Source organism: Micromys minutus (genome assembly GCF_963924665.1).
Source record: "Micromys minutus genome assembly, chromosome: 3".
Lineage (NCBI taxonomy): Eukaryota > Metazoa > Chordata > Mammalia > Rodentia > Muridae > Micromys > Micromys minutus.
Genome location: NC_137972.1, coordinates 25993063 through 26014244, shown reverse-complemented (window position 1 = coordinate 26014244; position 21182 = coordinate 25993063). Strand labels below are relative to the sequence as shown.

The window sequence follows — 21182 nt, the reverse complement described above, 5'->3', positions numbered from 1 at the left end:
TGGATGAGAAGGGAAGGAGAGGGAAGAGGAAGGGAGGAGAAAGAGGGGAACAGAGGGAATAGAGTTCGTGTCCTATCAAGTGACTACCACAGTAAGACAAGGGCAGGAACCTTGAGTCTGTTAGTCAGGGTTTCTTTCTTTATTTTGTCTACATTTCTTGAGACAGTATTCTGATGTGTCCTGGACTGGCCTCAAATGCAAAATGCTCCTGTCTTGGCCTTCAGAATGCTGAGATTAGGGCTAAGTGTCACCAAGTCTAGATCTTGGGCAGTAAGTCCTCCAGCATTCAGGACATGGAACTTTGAAAGGCAGTCAATAGCCACGCTATAGCAGCAAGATATTTGACAAATGCCAAGGTTGTGGAAGAGACAAGGGGAAGCTAGAGAAGGATTCCTCTTTGGGGACAGAATGTAAATAGCACTGACTAGACATTACTAAGCCGAGCCGCACCTGGGGCTGGGAAGACTGGACAGCAGGAGACACCCACCATGCTTAGGGAATGAAATGCCACAAACTCTTCAACCCAGGAAGAGTACCCTGTGTACCACTCCCCCAAACCTTCCCTCACAGGACTTCTAGCACATTCCATACAAAACTTCACAAGACACAACGTAACAAATACTAGGATAGTTTTTAATTAAAAAAAAAAAAAAAGCCCCGAAGTCTCTGGGCATCACTGTAAACACAGTAAACACTACTGAGAGTGTTAGTCACACCCTCCCTGGCACAGTGCTTCCATCAGTGCCACCAAAGGCTCTCCAGAGTTTCCACATAGTCTTACAGTCTTTACCGAGGCTGGTGTGAGGGCACCTTTGATCCCCGCACTGGGGAAGCAGAGGCAAGCAGATCTGAGTTTCAGGACAACCTGGGTTACACAGTGAGTTCCAGGACAGCCAGAGCTACAACAGTGAGACCCTGTCTGGAAGAAAAAGGTCCTCACTGAGAGGACACTGAGGCACAGAGGTAAAGGGACCAGCATGAGGTCTGACTGCAAGAAACGCACTGGAAGGGCCCAGAAATCCATCCCTCCTCCTGAAATGCTGCCCAAAAGGGCATCCTGTAGCTACTGAAGCTGTGGTCTTCTTTGTCCCAGGAAGTAATGGCAAGAGACCAGACTTGGACTTGATGCCTGTGAGCCAGACCACAGCCTGGCGCATAGGATTCCCTGAGGCACATGTCCCTTTTTGCCTCTGCTACACCTTACTCTCAATCCCAGCCCTCCTGGTGGAAAATCAGCTGCACAGCTTCATTCACATCATCAACGACGTGGGAGGCCTCTAGGAGCTCTGGTATGAAGTCGAAGTCTCGGTGCCCATGGAATGGAAGCTCTGCCCTTCCAGGAGCAGGCACTTGGGAGCCTGAGTCCTGAGAACTGTAGATGCCAGTGCATACCAGGATGGAAGCACAGCTCTGGGTTGCTGAAGGCCGCTGTTTCTCCTGTCCATCAGTCCACTGTGCCTTCTCTCCACGATTTGCCATTTGCAGGTACCGATGGAACAGGTTGGCACCGTAGACATCAGACATAGGGTTATCACTGGCAGGACAGCAATGCCAGAGGGCATAAAGAAAAAAAATTTAAGTTTAATGTTTTGAAGCTACTAAAACAGAGATCAGCCTGGGGGGCAGACTGGTGTGGGCAGATGGAAAGAAAAGAAGCCAGGAGAATGGGGATGTAGTGGACTTACCCTATAGCATACAGCTTCCTGATGGGGGCGGCCCAGCCCCTCCTGGCAGCCTGCTGCCTGATGACGTCCTCTGCATATTGGTAGGTGAGGATGCTGGGTTTGCCCATCAGACCCTCGTACTTCAGCTCATTGCCCGTTATTTTGCGGTAGATGGTCTCCAGGCACAGGAGAAAGGCACCATGACCAAACCTGCCCAAGGAGAGATCTCAGCAATTCAGCCTTCAGGCCACCGGCCACCTAAGCTGCCTCCATGCAACCAACCTGCACTCCCTTCCCATAGTCATTTCACATGAAGAAACTACGGCAAGAGCAGGCAATTTCCCCAGGGCAGCAAAACCCTGAAAGTCTCTCCCAAAAACAGTGTTTTGGTTTTATAAAGTTGATATTATGAATGTCCATGTGCACTGCGCATATGGAGGAGAGAGGACAACTGGAGTCAGTCTCACTCCAACTTTATATGAGTCCCAAGACTCAAACTCAGGCCGTCAGCTTGATAGCAGCCTTTACCCACTACACCATCTTATCTGGACCCAAACCCTGAGACTGGGTGTTGTTCTGCAACTGTTGGCTGCCAGAGTGTGCCCACTGCCTCCCTGAAGCTAGGTGTGGACACTTGTCTATACATTACACAAGTAAGCCCCACTGAACAGTCAACCAAGGCAGAGGTGTTGGACCAGCTGTGACACAACGTCCTGAACACAAGGAGGCACGCTCTTCCTGACCTTACCATGGCCCCCAAAGCTCAAGGCTTTGTCCCCAGCTGATGATGCCTTGGCTGGTGCTAGAGTCGTCAGTAAGCAGAGCCTGATAGGACGTATGCGTATGATCCCTCCTGTCTACCTCGTTGTTTCCCAGCCCCAAATCAATAGAGCAGAAATTAATATTTCTCCTTTTAAGTTGTTTACTCAAGTATTCTGTCAGTGTTGCATGCTAACAGCCCACTCTGCTGCTTCCTGCCATCTGAAATGCTGACACTTGGGCAGCCATTCTGGATTATACAGGCAAGGTCTAAGGAGCATGCTGCAGAAAGGTGCATGCGTCCTTAATAAAGAACGCAGGTATGACTGCTAACGTCTTTAACAAGAAAGCCAACACACTATCTCGTGTAAAGTGCTTCTGTATTCCATCCTCAGGGACAACCAATCCCTAACAGACACCGCGCTTGGCACGTTATAATCAATCCCACTTGTTTACACACAAATCCCACTTTCTGGCTGGGTGTGGTGATACATGCCTTTGATCCCAGCACTTGGGGCAGTCAAGAAGCAAGCAGATCTCTTGTTCAAGTCCAGCCTAAATTATACAGGGGACTCCAGGACAACTGTCAGAACTCAGTCAAAAGACTGACCCGTGGTGAACAATATGTTGGGAAACTATGAGAGAGGCTCCAGGAAAAAAAGAAGAGGTACATTTTGTTCCCTGGATTGTTCCTAAATGTGATTTTGTGTCTCCTGACAAATGTTTACATTCAATTTATAAAACACACTTATTCTTGTTGGATGTCAGAACACAGCTACAGAACCCAATGTGGTCAGTGTGCCCTGGATCGGAACATGGCCTCTGCCTACTTTCATGCTTTTTCAGATATGATCTATAACACGGGCCAGGCAACTGTGTTTAAATTGTCTGTCCTGAGAAAGCTCTGGAAAAGGGCTGCTCTGTTACTATTCAGTATGTGCTTCCTGGTGTTTATTTACATTTTGTCTGAACTCAAACAACTTTCCCTGGACCACTGTTTTCTTTGTCACAGCTGTGATTGAAAGCCCACTGAGAATGAAGTAAACTTGTCCACAGCATTAGACTATATCTCACCCCATTCTTTCAAGTCCTCAGATCCCAAGTCTCCAAGAATTAGATTTGCTGACTAGCCAAAGTCAACACCAATCAGGCTAAACAGTGAGACCCTATTTCAAACAATTCAAAATTACAACAACACAGAAATTTCATTTCCTTTTTTTTTTTCTTTGTTTTTATTTTTAGAAGCAGGATTTTACTGTATCCCAGGCTGGTCTGGAACTAAATGTGAAGCCCACATTGGTTGTCTTCTCCTGCCAGAATTACCACTGTGTACCACAGTAACCACCTTTGAGATTATGGAGTAAACAGAGACTGATGTGACACGTCTGTAATCCCAGTACTCTGAAGGCTAGTGGGGGATAATTAGGATTTTAAGGCTAGCCTGGACTACACAGTGAGTCACATATAAATTAAAGCTACAGAGTGAGACTCTGTCTCAAAACAATACAAAAATAATTGTGTGGAAAAGAATCTCAAATATGGCTTCTTTGAATTAAAAATCACTTCAAATCTGGTCCATAAACTGTTTTTCCCTGTTGCTTCTCAACTCACAGTTACATGCCTGACTCTCGCCATCTTGAATCAACATATTCTAACTGTGGTGGTCTGAACAGATCGTGTTTAAATGTTTGGCCCATGGAGAATGGTACTATTAGGAGGTGTTGCTTTGTTGGAAGAAGAGTGTCACTATGAAGTCCTATGTTCAAGCTCCACCCAATGTAGAACACAAGCCCTTTCCAAGCCCTTTCTGCTGCCTGCCAGTCAAGATACAGAACTCTCAGCTCCTCCGCACCATGCCTACCTGGACTCTGCCATGCTTCCTACCAAGGTGATAATGGACTAAACCTCTGAAACTGTAAGCCAGCCCCAATGAAATGTTATCCTTTATAAGAAGCACCTTAGTCATGGTGTCTGTTCATAGAAATAAACCCAAACAAAGGCACTAACTCAGAGAATGTATCTAACCTCAGGCTACAGAATACACTTAAAATGTGATAGGAACTATGGAAGAACTGAGGCAGGAAGGTAATGAGCTGAAGTGAACTTGGCTATATGGTGCAGTGACATCCTAGCTCACAGAAAGAGGAAGAAAAGGAGGGAGAGAGAGAGTCACAGGAAGGAAGCCCTGCCTCTTTGAGGCTGAGTCTTGGATCTAGACCACCGTCTGCTGACTATCTACAGTCTCTGGAAGTCTACGACAGAGTGAGAAGATACTGTATTCTGTCATCAGCTGGTTTCACACCGTATCAGAAAAGGCCATGACACAGGTGCCGCACAGCTGGTCTCAGCTCTTGGCTCTACACCATGGGAACAATCCTGGTTTATGATTCCAGCTTTCCCATCCCTAGGGTGCACATATGGAAGCAAACAGAGGAGTGACAGGACCAGCACTACAAGAACCGTGAATGCACACCCACTGATATCCTTTAAAGATGCCCATTAGATGGTGTGTGGAGGTTATAAGGGGCTGAGCACATATTAAAAATCACTCAGCACATCTTCATGCTTAGCAATCTGTAGTTTTAGTTGAATAATTGACATGAAGTAACTCTCGAAAGCTTTTACTCTCAAAGGCCAGGCTATGGTGGCACCTCCAAGGCTCACGAGGTAAAAGTCAGGAATACCATGTCCTCACCTGGGCATCTTGGCTTCAGCCATCCACAGGAGATCCATGTTGCTAGCCAGGACAGGGAGGTGAGGGTACGGAGCTGTCGCCAGGCCAGTTCCGGGGTTTCCGTTGCTAAGAAGGACATCTATAATCAGCTGCAGGTTTGTCTCCCAGCGGACTGGCTCCCCAAGAAGGACGACCCCTAAAAATCAAAGGCACAGGGATGAGGGAGCAGAGCAGGGTACTTGCCCTACCCTTTGTGGTGGGTGGGTTGAAGGCCCTTCAGAGACTACAGAGGCCAGTTAGCAATACCTAACCAGAGCTAGAGTCTTTACTAAGGCACACATCTGAGCAGCCCTGGCCAAGCCACGTCCTAGTGTACCCTGGATGAGCCGAGCTCAGGGCCTAGCAAGGAACACCCTGAGGGTGTCCTTCATGTCCCTGCTAATTCTCGGAAGCAGCAGATCTCATGCTGCTGCTTCTGTGGAGGAGGCTCTACCCACCATGCCTCACCCCATAGGCACCATTGCACTCCTCAGGGCTGGCTCACTCAGTCATATCTCTGATCCTAATGGCCAAGTCTCCCGTGGAACTGTGGTAGTTACTCACTGCTAAACTTCAGTTGCCCCAACTATATCTGAAGTAAAAAGAAACAAGTTTGGAAGTTTGACTCCATAATCAAGTGCTTGCTTAGCATGAACAAGGCCCTAAATCCCAACCCTAGCAATACAAAATAAACAGAAACTAAGGCCTGCCATGACAGCATATACCTACGTGACAGCATGGCCACTTGGGAGGTGGAGATGGGCTGCTAAATAGCTCAAAGTCACCCTTGGCTACTGATCAAGCCACAAATCAGAAGCCAGTGATTACTACCTGAGATCTTCTTCTCAAAAAAGACAAAGGCCAGTCTAGGCTACAGAGTGAGGCCTCTGCCTCAAAGCAAAGGGGATGGAGAGAGAACTCAGAAGCTGAAAACATTTGCTGCTCCTGCAGAGGACCTGAGTTCAGCGCCCAGCACCCATGTCCAATGGGTCACAACTGCCTGTAACCCTCTTTGGGCCACCACAGGTCCCTGGATACATGTGGCATGTACACAGACACATATTTGGACCTAAATAAAAGTAAGAAGTAAAAGTGTGAACCGGGCACACTCTTTAGTCCCAGTACTCAGGAGACAGAAGATGGTGGCTCTGTGAGTTTGAGAGTGGCCGGCCTCAGCCAGGGCTATACAGAGGCCCTGTATCAAAAACAAATATTTTAAAAATAGTTAAGTTAAAAGATGGAGGACATATTTTGATTTTCAGAATTGAACACTCAGCAGAGAACATCACACAGGCAAAGACTGCCCTATCCTAGCAGTACCTGAGGTCCCACCCCAATATCCATCCACAACTGTTGGAGCAACTCCATCTTATCTCTAACCACAAAGTAGTTTAATTACTTATTTATTTTATGTATATGAGTGTTTTGATAGCATGTGTGTATGCCCATACCTGATGCAGGTTTGTGGACACCTAAAGGTTCCTAATTTATGTGGAATTGAATTTACAGATGGTTGTGAGCTACTATGTGGGTGCTGGGACTCAAACCTAGGTCTGCAAGAGTATCCAATGTTCTTAACTGCTAAGCCATCTCTCCAGCCTTCCAAAGTATTTTTGTATGGTTTTAACAATTTTTAAGAAATATTAGGAGTCTCTTGGCTAAAAATTTAGCATGAATTAGCTGGGCAGTGGTGGCACACAACTCTGATCTAGCACTTGGAAGGCGGAGTCAAGCACATCTGTGAGCTCAAGGGCAGCCTAGTCCACAGAGCAAGTTCTAGGACAGCCAGGGCTACACAAAGAGATCCTGTCTCCAAACAAAACAAAACATCAGGAGTTGTTCTCCATTTTAGAAATGAATTCACCAGTGGCAATTCTGTCCACATGCCTGTACTGGAGCTATAAGCACAGCCTGATCTGTTGCTGGAACATTCCTGGTCTCTGTTTAGAACAATCCTTTTACTTCTCAGATAATTCCAACACCAATGTCTCACCAAGACCTTTTCCTTTCACTCCCTGGTATAATTCTGCACTAAATGACTTTGTTTGGCTTTGAGATAAGAGTCGCTGTGAAGCCCAGATAGCCTTGAACTCAAACCCTTCCACCTCAGCCCGACAAGTGGGAGGCTACAAACACATATCACAACTGGTCACTGATTACTTTCTGATATGAGTTATGAGAAAGTTATTTTACATCAGGATGGCAACAAGAAATTACAATGTCGTTATTGTCCAAGGGAGACCTAAGTGACACTATACTAGACTGTCCATGCCTGTCACCTCTTAACAGTTACCATGTTTATAATTCAAGTAAGCTAAGCACTGTAGAGAAGAAACCCTCATTACATGTATCAGAGTAGCAAGTGGACAGCCAGGGCTATACCTCAGGTGACCCAGGTCCTGATGTATACTGACATGCACCATCTGCATAAGAATCTGAAAGGAGAGAGGGAAACAAAGAACCCACACCTACCCAGGCACAGGGCCTCTTTTACCTTCAATGGCAGGGAAGTCATTCCTCAGGTGCTGCCAAAAGACAAAGAACAGGCCCATCAATGCTAGTCACTTTCCAGTCCTGGAACATCTAGTCTCCAGAGTTGAGTAGCAGGAAAGTCAGGTCCCCCACAGGTCAGAGATCACCCCCAAGGATCAGCTCAATTGAAGAAGACAGAACTTAGGAAGAAGATGCACAAGGGAAAGAAAGCCAAGGTCCAGGCTGGACTCAATACAGGCTGAGGGATGCCATGTGGAAAGTTAGCCAAGAGGGGTGGTGGTCAGCTGCGCTTCTCCAGCCAGGACAGAAAACAAGGCCCTGGCCAAGCAAGGGCCTCTAGAGTCAGGGAGCTAAAGGAGAAGGTAGCCTGAGAGAGGCGCTCTCTGGGCACAAGGCCTCTCACCCTTATGCCAGTTGTGGAGATTTTCTCTTTACCAGTCTGGGGTTCACTCTTCCCTGAGCCACTGTAGTCTTGGCTGATGTGAGTCACTTCTCCTGTGCCTGACTCAGCCTTGGAGCTATTCTGAGATGTGTTCCCACTCTATATTCTGGTTCAGAATTTTAGTGACTCAAGAAAAAGCTCTCAAAGGACAGGATCTGCTCTACAGCTAGAAAATCCTGGTAGGAGAACTTATAACCCATTTTCTATTAAATTAATGAAGTAAGCTTATCTGTCTGTAAATGTATTTCATCAAATCCTAAATTTTTAAGATAAGCTATTAAATGTATAAAAAAAAATCTTATAAGGAATGGGCCAAGAGGCCCTTAGGAGGCAGGCAGTCATACTCCAAAGGATCAAAGAGTGGCCTGGAACTGATGATCCATGAAATAAGAAATCATGGGCTGAGGCGTAGCTTAGTTGGCAGAGACTTCCCAAGTCTGTACAACCCTGGGTTTGGCCACAAGAAGTGCAAAAAGAAATGGAGCTGCTTTCTTCAACTATGAGCTGCACAGCAGGACACGGGAAGACAGTCATCAATGTTTCTCCACACAAGGCAGCCTGGCTGTGCTTCAGCTTAAAGGAGCAGGGTGAGTAACAGACAGAAGTTAGTGGCCTCAGGAAAACCTGGGGAAGCCACCAAAGTGCACTGTTGACTGAAGCAAATGCCAAGACTCTGAACAGAGTTGCTAGGTAATTCCAACAAAGCAGAGGGCCCTAGTGTGGAGCCCACTGCTTCTCTCGGCCATCCTCATCTATCCAGGGAACACAATCCTCGGCCAAGTACTGTGAGAAGACCAGTGCAGAACACCATAAAACAAATGCAGCTCCTCTCAGAAGGGTGGCAAAATCAACACGAGGAGCCAACACTGAGAGTAAACAGGAAGACAACCACAAAAAGAGCCCAGAAATATTGTGAAGGGTAAAGGACCCACCCTGTCTTTATTACCATGGTCTTCGGCCGCCGCTGAAGGTCCACCATGTCCAGCTGGGGGAAGGCTGTTCGCAGGTCATCTACTGTCACCACATTCTGGAAGCCTAGTCTGTAGCAAGATCAGGGAAGCAAAGCTACACAGTCTGGGAAGACGCTTTTCTAGATACATCAGGTGGGAAGAGGGCAGAACCAAACCCAGCCCAGACCATGGCAGGCAGGCAGCTATCATAAATCTACAGACAGAACAGATGCACGCAAGACCAGTGCAATCCCTTGGTACCCGATACTCTATCCACACCAGCAAGACCCAGAGAACAAGAGGTCAAAACCCTACTGTGTACTCAGGAGCTTCTGCCATGCTCAGGGCCATTCAAACTAGTGCTTCGTGGGTAAAATGTCCCTAAGTACTGGGTTGGGAGGAGCTAGGCAAAATCAAGTAACAGGTGGATAGCTATTTCCTCTGGATTAAAACATTCCCTCCCGGAGGGAGGTGGAAACCCCTGAAAGTTACCAGATCCACAACCTCCCTCCCACACTGCTTAAAGTTCCCCCCACTAGATGGTTATACAAGATTCTGGGGGACAGACACTGCCGCTAGCCAAGCTGCTGCAGGCTGTGCAGGGAGCTCCCGGGTCCCGGGATGCAGCTTTCACCAACCATCATCCATGCCACCGTAGGATTTTCTGAGGTGTGCCTTTTGGTGAAATGTCGCCTCTCACCCCAACTAACTGCCTGGTTCACCAGGACAACGGTCTGTTTGTTTCCCTATCTGGGTTGCATCAGTGGTTGTTCACAGCTCCCCAGGAAGTAACACAACAGACACAAACAGAGGAAACCACGACACTGACAGTCACACAGGTGGTCAGACTCGGTCACAGTGCCCTCATACCTGTGCTTACTTCCCACCCCTGGGATGACTGTCACCTAAGAGACATGAATCAAAGGGTTAGCTGAGGGGGAAAGACTCTCCCCAGAGTAGAGCACTTTTTGGAGATGGTCCAGATATAAGAGGTCTTAGGAATTCCAACATGTACTGAAGCTCTCTGCAGAAGATTTGGGCTTTCAGTGCCAGACTGAGGCTGCTGAGGCCTCAGTTGGTGTGGACTGAGCAGCTACAGAGTTCTTAGGCTCTCTACCAGTAGACGGCCATTTCTGAACTACCCAGCTCCTACTGTGTAAGAGAAGTGAATAAACCCCACTTATGTCTATCCGATCAATTCCGTTCCTCTAGAGAACACCGCTCCCTCATACATTCCTCTGCTGTTGGCAGGTGATTTCCCTTCCCAAGTCTGACGCCCCTGAGGAAGTCCACTCCCCATGCTCTTGTCTGGGTCCCAACCTGCCTCAGAGCACAGCCTAGCATGGTGCCCAGGAAGCATCCAGGGTACATGAACAAGATGCCTGAGGACAGAAACCATGTCCTTTGCTTTCTGAGAACACATGACCAAAAAGCACACTATTCTAGAACAGGAGCTGACAAGGAAGGAAGAAGGCTGGAGCGAGACTCCCACACTTCCGGCGTGTTTGCCTAGAGCAGCAGTCCTCAGTTTCCTAACACTTGCAGCCCTTTAATACAGTTCCACATGTCATGGTGACCCCCAAGCATAAAATTATTGTTGTTGCTACTTCATGACTGTAACTTTGCTACTGTTATAAATCATAATGTAAACTCTAAAGTTATCTGATATGTAATCCCTGTGAAATGGTCATAACCCACAAGATGAGAATTGTTGACGTAAGAGATTCTTAAGTTTTTATGAAGACATAACAGATCAAGATTCCTCAAGATTAAGACAAAGGACTCCGGACATTAAGATTTGCACGTGGCTCTGATGTAGGATGTGGTCTGTTACCAACAGCCTCAAGGACCGACCACACAAAGTGTTTATCCATGTTTCCCAACATCCCACCACTCAACTCTGACACCCCAGGTCTTCACCCTCCTCTCCATCCAGACAGCAAAACAAAAAGGATACGCTCTGGCATTTTCCACCAGGGGTCCCTGCCCAGACACCAGCATCTGCTTGTTGTGGTACTGCAAGAAGAGTTTCATGGGGCTGTGAGAAAGAATGACTTGGTCTGGATCCACCTACAGAGACAACCAAGGAATGGAAAAGCAGGGGAAGATAGAGTTGAGAGAAAATAACAGAGAGACAGCCACTGTGGTCTGCTACTGGGGGTGGGAGGTTTCTAAAACATACATTGTAAAAGGCTCTCCTAGCACCTGACACTTGCTACAACTTAGCCACATAGCAATAAGAACTTACCTAGGACTAGGAATGTAGCTCAGTGACAGAGTACTAACTAGCCCAGTATGGGAGCCCATTGGTTGTCTGTAGGGGACTGCAAATTTAATTCTCAACATCAAAATAAGAGAAGCATTATCAAGTATAAGCTCCTCCTGGGCTTAGCTCAAAGACCCCTCTGAGAGTTCTTAATACCCATGCTGGAAACCGCAGACTTTCCAAGCATGGTCTGTCAGAATATATCTGGACCTTGACATTGTGTTTCCACTTCTACTTAAAAACTGAGCTTACCCTTACCTCTGCTGTGCTGGCACTGAACCAGGGCCTTGCAAATAGAAGCAAGTATTTTATCATTGACTCAAACCCCAGTCCAAGGTCTAGTTTGTGTTGTATGCATGTGTGTGCACATGTATGTGAGAAGATGCATGTGAGAACCTGAGGTCAAAACTGGGTATCTTTTTTAGTTATTCTCCACCTTATTTTTTGAGTTCCTGTTTTGCCAGACTGGCTGGCCAGCGAGCAGCAGGGATACAGCTGTCTGTAACCTCCTCCAACTCTGTGGTTACAGATGTGCCACCAAGCCTGGCTTTTCAGATGGGTGCTAGAGATCAAACTCAAGCACTTTGCCCACTGTGCCATCTCCCCAGCTCCCAAGATTTAGCTTTTCAACATCTGCACAAACTCCAACAGCGCTGTCTTTATTACAGTTTTGAGATGGAGGTCTCACTGCACAGCTTGGCTGGCCCTCAACTCGTGTTATATCCTCTTTCCTTGGTCTCCTCTGTGCGAACAGAAGTGTTCATGACCACACCAGATCCTCGAAATGCTTTTAGGAAAGGGTTTCAATGTCCTGGATTCAGCCTCTACGCTGCATTCAACCACCACTCAGCCTTTACTGACTCTCTTGGTTACAAAGAACCCCTTCACAAAACTAAGTTCACCCTTACCTGTCCTGGATGCTAGGAAAAGATGCTTGGCTTTCAGAGGACAGCACCGCAGAGAGCCACGTCTGCGGGCCGTGTGCATGGTTGCGAGTTTTGTTATTTTCTTGACCCAAAGTCTCACTATGCAGCCCAAGTCGCCTATAGGTCATGACCTTGCTGCTTCTGCCTCTCTCTCAGGTACCTGCCTTTCTATTCCTATCATTAACAAGAGCTGTTACTGCGCAGCCCATATGCACTGTGGAATGCTCAACACAAGTGATCTTCGCTTTCAGGGGCTAAACTTCTAGAAGAGTCATAAAGTCATTAAACTAAACTGCTGGGCTGGAAATGCGGCTCAGCCTGCAGAGTGCTTGCCTAGTCCTGAAGTTTAACCCCTGGCACATGAAGCAGGTGTTGTGGTGCACAGCTGTGACCCCAGAATCAGTGAAGTGACGCCAGACATCCAGAGTCATCACCACCTACTACAGGTACATGAGTCCTTGTCTCAAAAATAAACACTGGAACATAAGGCAGAACCTGTCCCTTCCCTCCTCCCCCCAATAGGATATCCTGTAGCCCTGCCTAGATTTAAACAAGGCCCACAAGTGTACACCACTATAGCCACACACAGCTTCACACAGGCTGGGCACAAAATCTATCAACTGAACTACATCCTCAGCCCCACAAGCAGGATTTCTGTGCTCACTCAACCGTGTGTGAAGACTATTGATTTCATCACAAGTCTAGGCTAGAACTTTGAGGACTTATTTAGTCTCAGACTCCCACTGCCCCAACTGTACCTCAACCTAACCAAGAGGGATGAAAGGCTGAAGCGGAGGTTCCAATAGGAACTTGTCTTGGGTTTCCATGCCTCTGGCTGCCTCTTACCTTACACCCGAGCAAGGATGACAGCTCCTGGGCTTTGTTATGCTGTAAGATGTTCCCAGCATTTGTGACAAAAACCACAGGTACCCGCAGCTGCCCCTGGGAGTTTATCAGCTTGCTGAATGCTTCCAGAGCAGCTGGGATCACTCTATGGCCTCGAACCAGCACTCCATCAATGTCGAACAGTAAGCCAAAGGTGGGAGAACGCTACAAGAGGAAGGAGAGAGAAATAGCACTGCATGTATCAAGAGACAGAAGAAACTCAGGAACAGAAACAACCTCATGCACGAAGGTTCATCTTCAGACCACTGTTGGAACAGAAGAGGGAGGCACAGCCTGCTTTCTTTCCTGTTCTCTTTTGGCAGTACCAGAGATCAAGCCTTGCACATGATAGGCAACAACTCTACCACTGAGTGTACCAAGGCTTCTGACTGACCAAATCCACCTGCAGCAAAGAAGTTAAGTTTACCAAGTTTATCAAACACAGAACAACCTCACTGAAACTAACTTTGTACCAGGCACAGGAGCACACACCTACAGTCCACACTCAGCAGGCAGAGGCAGGCATGTCCACTTGGGCTAGCTACATAGTGAATTTGAGGCAAGTACTGGCTACTTAGTAAGGCCCAAAGTAAATATAAGCTATTTAAAATTGTAAATAGAGAAATCCAAAGAAAACGGGAGCCCAGCACTTTGGTACAACCAGCTTATATTTCTCTTTTACTCCTTTTTACCCCATAGCTATAATTATTAAAATATAATTTTGTACCAGGTTCTCTTTGGGAGATATAAACAATTTAACCAAAAACGCTGGTCTTCATAGACATCTTTAAAACAATGTTTATGCATGTGAGTGTTTTGCCTGGTTGTATATACTGTACACCATGTGTGTATGATACCTCAAGAGGTCAGAGAGGGTGTTGGATCACTTGGAACTGGAGTTACGGGTCGTTGTGAGCCACCAAAGAGATGTTGGTAATGGCACCCAGTGCTCATAAGTACTGAGCCGTCTATCAGGCCCCATCTTTTCCCCCGCCCCCCAATCTCCCACCTCTCTCAGAGCCTCGCTTTGTGGACTGGCCAGCCTGGTACTCACTATTTAGACGAGGCCAGCTTGAGATCCACCTGCCATGGCCTTGCTTCCAGTTGCTGGCATTGTGTGTCACTGTGTTGTGTGTCACCATGCCCAGCCACACCACCTGTTAAGGTTTTGTTTTGGTGCCCACTTTGCCAGCACACGCACTAAGACTGGAGTGAGCCAGAGATGAGCAGGGTCCCGCACCAGGACAACACACAAATTCCTGAAGCATTCCTGTCAGGACACTGGTGCCAAGAGTTTAACTGAAATGTGGGGAAGAGATTTTGTGTTAGAGGCTGGGAATATCCTTAGTGGTAAGTGTAACTGCCTAGTGTGCTTGAGGACATACATTCAGTTTCTAGCATCATTTTCAAAAAGAAAAAAATTATTTTATAATCATGTTCAGTGATGTACCCATAATCCTAGCACCTAAGAGGCCAACCTCAGCTGCACAGTAAGTTCAGGCAGCCAGGGCTACATAATTTTGTCTTTAAAAAAATTATATATGTGTGTGTATGTGTGTATGCGTGTGTATGTGTGTATGCGTGTGTATGTGTTCATTTTACTGTAACAGCACCCACAAAGTCTTAAACAAATGAAGCACTTTAAGAGATTCACAACCCTCCCAGATGGTCTTTCTCTAGTATGTTCTCTAGAAACGTAGCACCTACTACATACATTTTAACTGTCTCCTGCCTATATGCACACAAGTACAAATGCAACTATGTTGTTCTTTATTTCCATCTTACTACTTTTGTTTGTTTGGGTTTTTCAAGACAGTGCTTGAAATGTGTGGCCCTGGCTGTTCTGGAACTCACTCTGTAGACTGAGCCAACTTCAAAGTCAGAGATCCTCCTGCCTCTGCTTCCTAAATACTGGGATTGGACATGGCTCGCCATGCCCAGCAGCCCACCTTACAATTTTTAGTTGGTGTCTCTTTGGGGACTTGCCAGTTTGTAGCCATAGACAGACCACTCCCTAAACATCATTTCTAGTTCCATAACATTCAGAGTGAATGAACCAATGACACTGTTTCATCTGTTTTAGAAAGTTTAAATCAGGGCATTAGTCATTCCTGAGGTAGAGGAAACCATCTCTGTGACATCAAGGCCAGCCTCATCTACACAGCAAGTTCCAGCCAGGATTATACAGTGAGTATAAGGCAACCTAAGGCAACCAAAAAAAAAAAAAAAAAAAGTTAGCTTGGCCAGTGAACCGGGCTCAGCAGGTATAGCCACTTGCTGCCAAGCCTGGGACTATGAGCGTTGTTCCCAACCACACATGGGAGATGTAGAGAATTAATTCTTCTGAAAAGCACATGTCAACCTACACAGCCACTGGCACCATATTTCATCCTTGCAATATTAAATAATTATTAAACTTCATTAACTTAAATATTTAAAAAATATTCAAGGCTGGAGACATAGTTCGGTGGTAGTATTTTTACCTATCAGGCATCAGGCCCAAGGTTCTGCCTCCCTAACAAAAAGCTCAATTTTCACACACACACACACCCCTTTGTTGAGACAGGGTCTCTCTGTGTAACTCTGGCTGTCCTGGAACTCAGACATCTGCCTGCCTCGACCTCTCAAGTTTAAAGGTGTGTACCATCACTTCTAGGGTCCATTTCCCAATTTCTAAACATTCCATTTCTTAAGTCTATAAACTGCCTGTTAATATAAAAGATATTTCTCAATTATCAAAACAAATGAACCAGCCTAACCTGTCTGCCATTTCTCCTTTGTTGGTGCCAACTAGGTCAAGCCATTCTTAGAACACATGCAGTCTATGCACAGAGCTCTATCAGTGGAGAGCAAGCCAAACCACAGGTAAGAAAAGGCACAGTGTCACAATCCTTTAGTCCTAGTGCTCGGAGGCTGGAGCCAGCCAGAGCTTTACAATGAGACCTGTCTTAATAAACAAAAACCAACACAAGGCTCCACCCAGTCCCTCATGTTAACAGAAGGAGCAGCTAACCTAGAAAACAAGATGCTAAACAGCAGCATTTTCACAAACAGGAATCCTTCCAAAGTTTCTAAGTTCTCAGAATCACTAGAGATAGAACCTTGGACCTTATATATGCTAGGCAAGAGTTACCTCCCTAGCTCTGAACATTGTTAAGTCTGATAATTACATGTATTATTAAACAGGCTGAGTTTCTTGCAAGAGAACTTTGAGCTATCAATAAAAGCATTAAATATTAAATTCACCTATCAAAGCTCTGTTAAACTAAGTATTGTGGTGAGTGCCCGCAGTCCCAGCACTTGGAAGACTTAGAGGATTCTGAACTCGTGAAACTGTTTCAAAACCATCAGGCCATCGGGTGCCTCAATGGGTAGTGCCACTTGCCAAGAAAGCCTGCCAAGCTGAGTTAAATCCACACAATCTATAGGTGGCTGAGAACCTACTCGTGCAATTTGCCTCTGACCTTCACACATGAACTGTGCCATGCACATACACAAATGTGCACACATATAATAAGTGTAAATCAAGACAAAACATCACTTCTCCCAAGAGCCCAATGAGTTGGGCAGGACAGGAATAGCCCCTGACTACAGATGAGGAGAAAAGACTTGAAAACACAGCCCCAGGACAGTCTATGCTGAGCACTTACCCCTAGAGCTGAGGAACATGGGTAATGACAAAGGCCTTGGCCAATGTACCTCACCTACAGGGATGGAGGACTAACCACAAGACTCCTAGGCCTTGAAATTTGAAATAGAAAAATGGCATCCTCAGGCCTGATTGCAGAGGAATTTTACCAACAGAGGGAAAAACAGAAAGACTGACTGGAATCCAGGTGAGGGAGAAGAGGGAACCTTCTGCAACCAACACAGCAATGGTGGTGATTTTATTTCAAATAGCAGCAACAAGAATGGAAAAGTCAGGAAAATGGATGAACTGATCTATCAATAAATAAGCCAGGTACAGAAAGGCAAACATCACAGTTTCCCTCATATACGGAATCTTAAAAAGACGAAACAGAAAAGCTGGATGACTAAAGGAAGGGTTCCCGTCATATTTCCCCTAATCTACATCCCTACTGCATTGCCTGTAAGAAAAATGTCACACTGAAACTCACTATTTTATATGATTTACACACACAAAATTAAAAAAATGCAACATTACATAATGACAGAGGAAGAGAAGAAGAGCAACAGCCATCAACATGGGTTTTATTAGGAGACAGGGAACCAGGAAAGAAAGGACTGATGCTGATGTGGGGAGCAGCAGGTGGGCGGTCCGGATGGACCTGTTCAGCAGGTGTGGAGAAGTCAGGACTACAGGTGGAAATGTCTGTCAGGCTGAAGAGATGCTCAGTGGTTAAGAGCACTTGCTGCTCTTTCAGAGGACCCAAGTTTGGTCCCCAGCAACTTCATCTCCAGAGGATTTGAAGTCTCTGGCTGCCAAAAGGTATGTGCCTTTAGGTGTGAATACCCACATGCAGACACACACCCACATTCAGACACACACACACACACACACACACACACACACACACACGTAGACATACAGCTGCACATGATTTTTTTGTTGTTGAGACAGAGTTTCTCTGTGTAGCCTTGGCTGTCCTGGAACTAGCTCTGTACACTGGGCTGTCCTTAAACTCACAGAGATCCCCCTGCCTCTGCCTTCTGAGTGCTGGGATAAAAGGTGTGTGCCAACACTACCTGGCAAAAATTGTTTTCAAAAGTAGTTTTGTTTTTTTTGTTTTTTTTTGCTTTGTTTGGTTTTTTTTGTTTTTGAAAGTGGAAAGTAGGAAGAATAGCACCATTTAAGGGTGGAACACATGAAAACCAATCAGAAACCTCAGAGAAACAGCAGCCCAGGTTAGATGGGAAACCAAGAAGGTGCAAACCAAGGAGATGAAATTATGACTGTCTGCATCAGGTAAGCTAAGGAGGAAACTAAGTAATGGCTCCATTTTCCTTCCATTAAGCAAGTAAGAGCTCCCAGAGGAGTGGCCTTTACCAGCTTATGCATGGTTTTAGCTCATGGCCAAGTTGAAGGTGGGCAGGAAAACTGGAAAAAAGGAGATACCAACCCCAAGCAATAAGACTCCCACTTCTAAATACACCAGAAAATACAGCCAGAGACACTTAGCAAGCTCTCATGCATGCAGGAAATACACAAACAGAGCCAAAAGCCTCCAAGGCTGATCCCACTGCACCTTAGCTCAGGAGCATATACTGGGCTCCAAGCCAGACACATAACAGGAAAAAAAAAAAAAAAAGCTACTAAGGAATGTGACCAATTATTTACCTAACTTGTATGGCGCCTACCTGAGTTCTTTTCTCAGCTCCTTCCCCCTAATCATAGGACCAACTTCTGAGAGAATAATAAGTCAAGGGCTTCTCTGCTGGTTTTACAAGTACTGGTCCAGGATTCCAATTCAAACTGAGTTAGCAGCAAAGCTGGGGCCCTTTCATTACTCCTTGGGCTGTTCCTGGAAGCAAGGGAAGGTTCTAGGAGGGACTGAAGTCTCTGGCCACACTGCTCACATCACCTTCCGGTGTAATCAGTATATTTCCTCTACTCAGTGTACTTCATTCATACCCAGTGGCTCTCAGGATCCCTGCAGCCTTTCCCTATTGCTCAAAAAATTCCTTATGGGGTCCTAACTAGGACTCATGGGTAAATTTCAGAGTGACCACCATAGAAGCCCTTACTTTTTCTTTTTTCATAGTTTTGTTCTGATTTCATCATCTTACTCTTCCCAGAGAGAATCAGCATGCAGGCCTGAACAGATGAGAGGTTACGATTTCCTAGGTGTTCAGTAATGTAACGGCTGTTGTGTAACCCAAAGGACAGCTGGGAAGCACTTCTGTGAGATGTTTACCAAACCAGGCCCAGTGGCACATACCTGGAATCCTAGCACCTAAGGCAGCAGAAGCAGGAGAATGGATCATCAAGGATTTTCGGCTAGCCTGGTCTACAGGGTGAGTTCCAGGTCAGTTAGGGAACATATTGAGGCTTCTCACACCAACACACAAGTCTGTTCACTTATAATTTCAAAATAAGTTGTTAGGCATGGTAATAGCACTGTGGTTCAGTTTAAAACGCCCACACAGTTTAGGGTTGAAATGATAAGAACTCCAGGATTTGAAGTCTTACAGCCACAAGGCGGGAGAGATAAGCAGGTGTGCCAAGAGGCAGTGACTGTTTATTTGAAAGATAAAAATATGGAATTCATACTCTCTCTTAATTTTTGGAAATTCAACATTAAAAAAAAAAAAAAATCAAAGCCTAGCAAGATGGCTAAGCTGTTTAGAGTTTGCAAGCCTGAAGAAATGAGTTCCACACAACACACACTGGAAGGTGAGACCCCCAAAGTTGTTCTCTAATGTGCCTACATATACCTACTTATCTCTCTCCTCTCTTACACACACAATAACACATAATGATCATGATGATGATAAAACAGCTCCTTTGCCTTGATGGCTGCACACCTGAGCCGTACCGTTTACTGGCCATATTCAAACAGTTACCTTTTTAGAAAAAAGAATCCCGCGAGCCCTTACTTCGAACAGAAGTGGAAACGAATAAACTGCTGAAGAACACTCCTAGCGCGCGGGAAGGAGCTGCAAACCCACCCGAGGCTGACCTGGGTTTGATTCCCATCGTTTTCCCGGGACAAGGACTCTTCCAGCCGGCGGAAGGTGCGCACCCGAACGCCGCTTCGGGAAGGACGAAGGGTTCTGCAGGAGGGTGGCCCCAGGCCAGGATGCTCAGTGGCCCGCACGGCCCTCCCGCCCGCAGGCCCTGCCGAGTACAGACCCCAGGCGTCCTCACCTCACCGCTGTCCGCGATGTAGCCCCTCCGCGGTCCACAGCCCCGGAGCCCCACGGACAGGCGCACAGGCAGCTTCCACAGATGGCGCCCGGTGCCGAGGACTCCTAGCCGGGCGAGCGCAGCCATCGCGCCCGTCGCGCGCAGGCGCAGACTGCACGTCTCGCCCATTCTCGGGCTCCGCGCCCCCTCCCCAATCAGCCAATCAGCGGGCGCCCGCGCGGGGCCTCTCGGGGGTGGTAGTTCGACAGTGCGCCTAGAGCTCGGGATACGAGTGAGAGAGGAGAGCGCGCTGGTGGCGTTCTGGTCACTGGCTCTGAATGGAGAGGCTCTGGATTCCTCGCTTCACTAAGAGGAGACTTTTGGGGTCAGCAAGTCGGTGTGCGCGGCTGCCTGGGCTGGGAGGACAGACACTTGACCAATCAGTGCACCTGCTGACTTCCGGGAGCGTGTTCCTCGGCCGAAGTCTGGACTCCAGAAAACCTTGCTTGGTGTCTGACTTTTTTGGAGCTGGGGCGACCGTGTGGAATAAGGCAGCTAAGTACTCTGTGGAACAAGGCAGCTTAACCTTGGATTCGAGGTTGAGGAAGAAGACCTTTTGTTTTGAGGCCCACGTCCACTAAGCCTCATCCAAAAAAAAAATGTTGACTGGCGTGCTTCTCCTTACTCTTTAAAATCTTTAGCTCGAGCTGGAGAGATGGCTCAGCGGTTAAGAGCACTGACTGTTTCCAGAGGTCCTGAGTTCAATTCCCATCACCCACATGGTGGCTCACAACCATCTGTGATAAGATCTGAAACCCTATTCCAGTGTGTCTGAAGAGAGCGACAGTGTACTCATACATACACAAAATAAATCTTTTTTTTTTTAATCCTTTACTCAGTAAACATGCATGACAGTCCTACTCTGGGCTCTGACCCAAAACCTGGGAAGGCCACTTTTTTTTTTTAAGATGTATTTGTTGTATATAAGTGTAGCTGTCTTCAGACACACCAGAAGAGGGCACCAGATCTCATTACAGATGGTGTGAGCCACCATGTGGTTGCTGGGATTTGAACTCAGGACTCTGGAAGAGCAGTCAGTGCTCTTAACTGATGAGCCATCTCTCCAGCTCCCAGAAGGCCACATATTGAATGCTCTTGATTCAAACTTGGTAGGGAGGCTGGGATTGGTGTACGAAACAAGGTAAAAAGATCACTGTTCCTAGAAGCCAGATAATTAATTCAATAAACATATAATGTGTGCAGCTAAGCACTCTGT

The 21182-nt window shown here is 46.6% G+C and overlaps 1 protein-coding gene across 1 annotated transcript; it reads right to left on the bottom strand.

Moving 5' to 3' along the window:
- Window positions 1–627: 627 nt before the first annotated feature.
- HDHD5 (haloacid dehalogenase like hydrolase domain containing 5) lies at window positions 628–20053 on the bottom strand (the record flags this gene model as incomplete). The annotated part of the gene is made up of 8 exons (XM_080914573.1): window positions 628–1534; window positions 1686–1874; window positions 5119–5293; window positions 7631–7661; window positions 9018–9111; window positions 10979–11091; window positions 13060–13263; window positions 19928–20053. 8 exons carry the CDS (start codon window positions 20051–20053, stop codon window positions 1207–1209), a joined length of 1260 nt encoding a protein of 419 aa, XP_080770699.1. The 3' UTR covers window positions 628–1206.
- Between the last annotated feature and the right edge of the window lie 1129 nt (window positions 20054–21182).